Genomic DNA, 7,440 nt, shown 5'->3' with positions numbered 1-7,440 from the left:
GGCGAGCGCATTTGCAAGTACCCACGCGACTTCCAATGGAGAGACGTTGACCTTGGTGGGCACACCGAGTCGCTTGGCGTCGAGGTAGCTGCGCAAATCCCCCGCGTCCATGTACTCGAGCAAGAGCTTGGGACTGGTCGAGTTGACATCCGAGACGGCGAGCAGCTGCTGCACGTACGGCGAGTTGCACCTACAATCATTAACGTTTAAATCATTACACAGGACCAAGGTGATCTACTGCTGTATGGTCTCCATCTCATGGATAATTGCTTGGGCGGAGGACTCATCGGCAGGCGTTTTGATGGCGACGACACGACCCTTGTACGTGCCCTTGTACACAGTGCCATAGATTGGACTAGATTGGTCCATCTTGATGTCCGTGGCCGGCACCTAGAGCCGCCCATGGTAAAGAAAGATCGATCGTAGGAAAGTGATGCGTACGCTGGGGATGATGCGGTTCGCAGCTGTCTGTAGCATCGTCGCCAGGCGTCGGTGGCCCATTTGGATGGCTAGAATCACCGGCGTCACGCCCGCCTAAACAACAACAATATTGTCATTGTCATCGTTGTCGTCGACCGCATTTTGTTGTACCGTATTGCGAACGTCGAGGTTGATGCTGGGCGATCGCAAAAGCGACATCAACGTCTTGTGGTCGTTGGTTTGTACAGCGAGATGCAGAGGAGAGTCGCCCGCCTACACCGTTTCGACGTCGCGTTGACGCTCAAGAGACGAGTTAAAGTAAATACCTCGTTCGCGGCGTTGGAATCACTGTCGTCGTCCAGCAGGTTTTGGCTGGCGTCGTTGTCGTTGACATCTTGAACACGCTCCTACACCACAGATATGTATAGCCTTGATGTTTCGCAAGCGAGTTGTACGCTGGCGCCTCGTGTGTCCTCAGGTCGGTCCACCGAGGCCTACATCGAAGGATATGACGTGTCACATGCAGCAGTCGTACCCTCAAAGATTCGCGGCCGACGTCGAGGCGGTCGCAAACCCGCTGCACGAGTTGGCCCAGCAACTCCTCCGAGCCGCAGACGCTCGTACGAATGAGGTCTCGCAATACCCCCGTGTCGCAGATACATGTACGCGTGGCGATCTGGTCTAGCATTGTCTGTGATAGCTGAGGAGCCTGCAAAGACTGCAGAAGAATGCGTTGGATAATTTAGACTACCTTTTGCTTGGTCGATTTTTCTGCCTGAAGCAGGGTGTTGATGACGAGTGGGTGGGTCGCCAGCATTAACGGCGTCTTGCCCGTCTAGGAATCATGGCATCCTAGAGCTTTAGTGTTTTTTGAGATGGCGATACCTTGTCCTTGGCAAAGACATTGGCGTCGACGTCCAAAAGGTACTTGACCGCGCTGTCGCGGTCCTTCTCGGACGCAATGTGGAGCGGTGTCTGCCCCATCTAGTTGAAACGAGATAGGAGTTGGACTGATACTATCGCAGACAATAGTGTCTACCGCGTCGCATGCCTCAACGTTGACGCCACACTGGACGACTTGGTGTAGGACGCTCATGCTGCCACCAATCGCAGCCGCGTGGAGCAGCGTCGATCCATCCTAGCATCGGTTTTGCGCCTTTTAGATACGACTCCTGCAAAGGCAGTACATTGGAAATGACGTGGGGGCTAGCGCTGCTGCGAAGGAGACATTTGACAGCGTCAGCGTGGCCACCGGTGGCAGCGACGAAAAGGGGTGATTCCCCATTCTACACCATGTTCAAGGTAAAAATGGAAATGAAGTAGAGTTGAGTGTACGTGGTTGGTCACGTCAATTCCGTTCTCGTCCTTGGTCTCTTGTTGGAGCAACATTGTGAGGATGGACATGTGGCCCTTTGCAGCCGCCATATGCCACGCTGTCTCGCCTTTCTAGATAAAACCAAGATGCTTTTGACTGTCCAACTCATACTGCATACCTCGTTGGCCAACGAGCAGCTGACGCCCAGACGCAATAGTTGAGCCGCCGTGCTGCCGTCGTTGATGGAGGCTGCTTGGCGCAAAGCAGCGACCAAGACTGGCGTTGAAGCACATAGACGCTGTACCACATTGTCAATATTCTCACCAAAGTGAAGTTTATATCCAACCTCGTCGCAAGGTGGGATATCGACGAGATGGATGGATGCGCCTGCGTGGTACAGCGCCTGAACCACCTCGGCGTTGTCATCGGTAATGGCGACTGCGAGGGCCGTGTGATCCGCCTATTTCATTACAAATGATATGAGAATGTCGGTCGAGAAGTCGATTTATGGAAATACCGAGTCTTTGGCATCGATTTGGAGATTTGGTTTTTGAAGCAGCATTTGAAGCAGTGACAAATCCTGCGTTGCCACGACCAAGTGCAGCAACGGCGTCTTAGACTACACTCATATCAGTCATATCTATCATAGCAATTCGTTTGAAAAGACATGCGTACGCTGTCACGGAGGTTGCCGTAGAGAACGCTGTTTTGGAGAATGCGCTTGGCGTCATCAATGCACTTGTTGCGCAGTGCGTCAAAGAGCTAAAACGGAGAGGGAGTATAGACGCGGCAGAGAAGCACGTCATTTTGGTCGACTATCCACCTGACTTAGCATGCGAGGATAGTCGCGCAAAAGCGTTGCGACGGGATTATTAGAACCGCGTGCTTGTGCGACCTCAAGCGGCGTTTTGCCCTCCTAGAAAAACAATTGTTGGTCCTTGACGATGTCTTGAGGCACATTTCATGCCAGCACGATACGCCGACATGGTGGCTGTACGTACTCTGTTTTTGGCTTCGATTTTGGCGCCTTTTTCCAAGAGCAATTGGACCATTTCTGGTTTGTTGCCTTGAGCGGCACGGTGCAGTGGTGTTGAACCATCCTACGTCCATAGATACTTTTAAACAGCGTCATCAAGACAAAAGCGGACCGCATCGCACGCGTCCAACTTGGCGCCTTTGTCAAGCAAGAGGCAGGCGACGTCCACACGACCATTGGAAGCAGCTTGGTGCAATGGCGTATAGCCATTCTACTCCAATGGATGCATTCAAGCAAGATACATAACGCTATATCGTCGATTCGCAATTCATACCTTGTCGCACGCGTCCACATTGGCGCCTGTCTCAAGCAAGAGGCGAACGACGTCCACACGACCATTGGAAGCAGCGCTGTACAATGGTGTCCAACCATACTACTCCAATGGATTACAATGTAAAACAATTCAATTCGAAAGATCCAACGTACGTCGTTCGTGCAGTTGACGTTGACGCGTTTATCGAGATAGACTAGGACGTTAGCCACGTTGCCCCTTGATGCAGCACTGAGAAGCGATTGCTATATCATCGCTCGTTCACATCGTCGCAGGTCGCTTGGTCGTCGTTCTACCTCGTCGCTCGTTGGCATCTTCCGTCGCCGTCAATTTGAAAACTGACATTCTCCCCCTTTTCATTTGCTTCTTTTCAACCAATCCACGCTCGACATCACAACCGGACGACGTCGTATCTTTTCGGATACGCAAACCAAAAGTCAACAGCGATCGCACGAAGCACGACCTTTGGCTCAAGCGCTAGCGCAATCGCCGACGCGAGCTCAATCGATCGCAACCCGCACGGGCAGGGACGCAAGGTGCGTCAGTAGTAGCGAGACCACCGCGGGCGACCCCAGCGACCCTAGTGCCAGACTGTGCTCGGGCAGCGCGAGCTTGCCGCGGACCAAGAGCAGTTGCTTGTGGACGTCAAAGGCCCAAACGACATTCAGCGCGCAGTCGCCAGCGTCCGAGGCGAGACCGGTCTGTGACACAAACCACCGATGCGCTTCGGGTACAAGCTCCAAGACGTTGGAGGCCGCGAGGAGTGCTCAACGACGACCGCCACGCCTTTGAGATGCATGACACGACCGGACCGCGCGGGCCAAGACCGTCTCTGTCTTGGTCGGTTCAAGCAGCAAGCAGTCACCGAGAAGGTACATACGCTTGACATCGTCGTTCGCGTCGTTTGCGTGACGCAGCACGACGCGGAGGACGCTGTGGCGATCGTTGTTTTGCAGAAACGGCAGCAACTTGGCGACATCGGCGACCGCCGCGATGAGCGACCGTGTCGAAGCGTCGAGGTCCCCGTCGACAAGAATCTCATCAAGATCGACCAAGCAAACACCTGCAGCACGGGCACACTCGACGTTGACTGCGTCTGGCTGCACAGCCAGAACAAGTTGGACCACATGGCCAGCGACCGCTCGAGCGCCGGCCACACGGTCGCTTCCACATGGCGCAGCGTCGCGAGAAACGACGGCGACACATCGAGGCGAAAGATGACAAAGCACGTGCTGGCGGCAGCCGCGGCGCGCATGTCGTGCAGGACGACGGCACTCATACAGTGAAGGGCGAGGTCGGTCGCTGGCCACGTCCTGGTCGCTCATACTCGCATCGTTTGAGGTATACGGCAGCACAACATGAGCGACGAGGGCATCGAGAATCGACATTTGCGTGGCCGCGTAACCAGACAGCTCGCTGGCGATCAGTGCAAGGACGGTCGGGACATGCGACCGGCGCTAGCGTCACCGGAAAGCCCGGCTTGGACAACGTCCAGAAGCGTCACGGACGTCATGACGTCAAGTTCGAGCACGTCTGATTGCCACTAGCATTCGAGCGACGCATAGCAGAACGCTTACGATCTTTTTGATGGACAAGTTGTCATTCGGCGTACCTTCGCGGCGACGGCGAGGACGTGGCGCCACACGGTCGATGATCGAAGCGTATACGGCTTCGAACCCTTGGTGTCCTGCAACGACCACAAACATTGGACCGCGTCCAGAAGCGCACGGCGGAGGCGGTGGCCGTCGAGCGTCAGTGCCAGCCCATCACAAGCGTCGACAAGGTCGAGCGGAGGCACTCGTCGTCGAAGCGCCCCGGGGCGCCGAGCCGCTGCATGTAGAACGCCGACACGCAAGAATAGCAAGATGGAATGTGTACAAAATAGAGTGTACGTCAATCTGCGACGAATCCGTGCTGTCTTTCGACAAGGCGTCGTCGGCGGCGTTCTTGGCCGCCCACGCATGCATGCCACACAGGACGGTACCTGTCATTTGGTTGGGGCCCGTGAGTGCCAGTGAGTGCTGGACCACAGAGTCGGTCGACGGCGCGGCTGTCGTGAAGCCCGAACACGGGTCCACGGCGGGATGTCGCTCAGTCGTCTCCAGTCGTAAAAAGGGATGTGATTAACGTCAGTTGTCGACGTCTACAGCCTGCCAAAAGGCGTCGCTGGTACCAGACAGCTGTCTGGCCTCGGATTGGCTCAAATGTCTTGAGGGATCGGTGTCTCACACCGATGCACCGCCGGGACGCCACGTTGCGCGGGTCCTTGGTCGGCACGCGTCCATCCAGCGAGGATATCCTTCTATCTTGAAGGTCGTGCGAGGGCCCTTGAACCGTCCTTGGCCACTGGGCGAGGTCGGGGCCCAAAAGGCGATTGGCGCCTCACGACACGGCCAGACCAGGAAAAGCCGCGCGTCATCCACGCTAAAGCCGACCAGTCGGACGTGCAGTGGCAGCTGCTCCAGCACAAAGCGGTGAGCGACGTGGAGGTCGATCGACGCCGGCGAGAGCTCGCCACGAAGCAGCACAAGGTCCAGCGTCGTCGTCGTCGCCTTCGTCACGTGAAGAAGCACGCGGTGGTTAACCATCGGTATCGACGCGGCGGTCGCCGGCGCCGCGTCAGCGTGGAGTCGGACCACCGACTTAATCGCTTGGTTGCAGAGGCCCCTGAGCTGTTCGTACGACCAAACAAGCAGGACATAGTCGACTGAAAGCGATTCGATGAGCGTGTCGGTGCTTTCGCGGTCGTGGTTGGTGTTGGGCACGGGGACGATAATCAAGACGGCGTGGGTGCCGCCGAAGCCGCCCCAGAGCCGCTGCGAGCGGACGTGATCTGTGAGCGCAACTTCGTGGATCGACGCGTGCAAGTGGCCAAGGATCGAGAGACCGACGGTGATCGCAATCATGGCGCCGTCGTCGCCGCCCACGACCACGTTGCACTCGTCGAGCCAGCACACGGCGCTGATCGACGTCTGGAGCGGCAGCGAGCCCTCGTCCCGGCCTTCGGTCGAGAAGAGCATCGGCTCGATCTTGTAGCAGGAGCGGCGGAACGTCTTGGCGCACGTGATGACGCAGATCGAGACAAACGGCTTGTCGAGTGACTCGAAGACGCGGACGCCCTGCGGCGCGACGCTCTCTACATGTCTTCCGTCAACATACAGGCCAAAGGTGCAACATACCCGGCAGCTCGATAGCGAGCGACGCCTTGCCGAAAGCCGGCTTGTCGGCGCGGCTTTCGTGGACCGGCGTCTCTTGGAGAAGCCTATGGCGCGGTAGCTCACGAAGCGGTCGTGCTGCAGGCCAATGCCGCCGCCGAGACTTTCGATGCCTGGCAGAGACAGTGTTAGCCGCCGTCGACTTGAACGATACAGGTACGTACGGCTCGGAGGCGCATGCGTCGCGCGCCACACGCACGGTCGCAACGTTCTCGGGCCATTGCAGCACGGGGGATGATGGACAGTGATCGGCTGGCGCCAATGCCGGATCTCATCCGGATGTTCCGACTATTCTGATATACTAGTACAGCAATTCCACTAATCAGGCTGCGTACAGCTGCGTACTGGATTTCCTGCGATTGGTCAGTGTCGCAATGTTGCACCAGCAAAAGGCAATCTTGATGGCGGCCCAACGACGTCGACCGGCTACCCGCTGCCGGCGCGCCACCAATCCACTGCATGCACACACCACCGACCCGAGTAGAACACCGCGCGCTGACCACCATGCACCCGCCGTGACCCCGACGACCAAGCATGAACGCGTTCAAACGGTCGAGGACAGGACAGGACCAGGATATAGCCAACGATCAAGCGCGTACATGTGCAAGCGGCGCGATGCCAAACGCTGGTGACAGGGAATCCAACGACGAGGGTTGGTTTCGTCTGCGCCGTCGAAAGCGAGTGCCATGACGCTCCGATACCAAACTGAAATCAAAAGGTTCCACTGCACCCTGCACAAACCTTCTACACAAGCAAAACTACTGCGCATGCTACGGAGAAATACCGCTAGATGGCCCACCGGCCCAATGCCCCATCTAAACCGCAAAGCTCGACCACGCCCTGCCCCAATAAAACACGAGGGGTGGGGCAGGGTACGTTGAATGTTGAACGCAAATGCTCATGATTCGATACCCCGACAGTTTGATGGCGTCCACACAGTCCAAGCTACGACACGATCCCACCGCTAGATTGCACGCTACCCCAATGCAAAACCTCGACCAAAGAGCTCCTGCCCCAAGAAAACACGGGGTTCACCCTAGTCCGGACGTTTATGCGGACAGTCTTATCGCACCACAAAATCCCCATTTTGCTTTTTCGCCGGAAATCCATGGACGCGGCGATCTTGGCCGTCAAGCTCGCCGCGTCCATGGATTTCCGGCGAAAAGCAAAATACGGTGAAGAA

General features: G+C 56.7%; 2 protein-coding genes across 2 annotated transcripts in view; both read right to left on the bottom strand.

Annotated features, from left to right (window-relative positions):
• SPRG_20420 (hypothetical protein) overlaps positions 1 to 2,787 on the bottom strand; it is a gene marked incomplete at both ends in the record, with an annotated part of 3,152 nt that extends 365 nt beyond the window's left edge. Inside the window, 16 exons of the mRNA XM_012347013.1 lie at positions 22 to 190; positions 239 to 390; positions 442 to 534; positions 592 to 693; positions 747 to 827; positions 876 to 914; positions 1,172 to 1,255; positions 1,306 to 1,404; positions 1,460 to 1,558; positions 1,608 to 1,706; positions 1,756 to 1,866; positions 1,914 to 2,033; positions 2,082 to 2,195; positions 2,253 to 2,354; positions 2,411 to 2,497; positions 2,737 to 2,787. Coding sequence (XP_012202403.1) covers positions 22 to 190; positions 239 to 390; positions 442 to 534; positions 592 to 693; positions 747 to 827; positions 876 to 914; positions 1,172 to 1,255; positions 1,306 to 1,404; positions 1,460 to 1,558; positions 1,608 to 1,706; positions 1,756 to 1,866; positions 1,914 to 2,033; positions 2,082 to 2,195; positions 2,253 to 2,354; positions 2,411 to 2,497; positions 2,737 to 2,787 — 1,602 coding nt within the window. The remainder of the gene's footprint in view (positions 1 to 21; positions 191 to 238; positions 391 to 441; positions 535 to 591; positions 694 to 746; positions 828 to 875; positions 915 to 1,171; positions 1,256 to 1,305; positions 1,405 to 1,459; positions 1,559 to 1,607; positions 1,707 to 1,755; positions 1,867 to 1,913; positions 2,034 to 2,081; positions 2,196 to 2,252; positions 2,355 to 2,410; positions 2,498 to 2,736) is intronic.
• Positions 2,788 to 4,330: 1,543 nt separating this feature from the next.
• SPRG_07590 (hypothetical protein) lies at positions 4,331 to 6,436 on the bottom strand (the record flags this gene model as incomplete). The annotated part of the gene is made up of 6 exons (XM_012346879.1): positions 4,331 to 4,585; positions 4,655 to 4,729; positions 4,935 to 5,141; positions 5,442 to 6,178; positions 6,222 to 6,318; positions 6,422 to 6,436. 6 exons carry the CDS (start codon positions 6,434 to 6,436, stop codon positions 4,466 to 4,468), a joined length of 1,251 nt encoding a protein of 416 aa, XP_012202269.1. The 3' UTR covers positions 4,331 to 4,465.
• Positions 6,437 to 7,440: the final 1,004 nt, after the last annotated feature.

This window comes from Saprolegnia parasitica, assembly GCF_000151545.1.
Source record: "Saprolegnia parasitica CBS 223.65 unplaced genomic scaffold supercont2.32, whole genome shotgun sequence".
Taxonomy (NCBI): Eukaryota; Oomycota; class Saprolegniomycetes; order Saprolegniales; family Saprolegniaceae; genus Saprolegnia; species Saprolegnia parasitica.
Note: the sequence above shows the minus strand (reverse complement) of the source record. Positions and strands in the feature narration are given on the sequence as shown.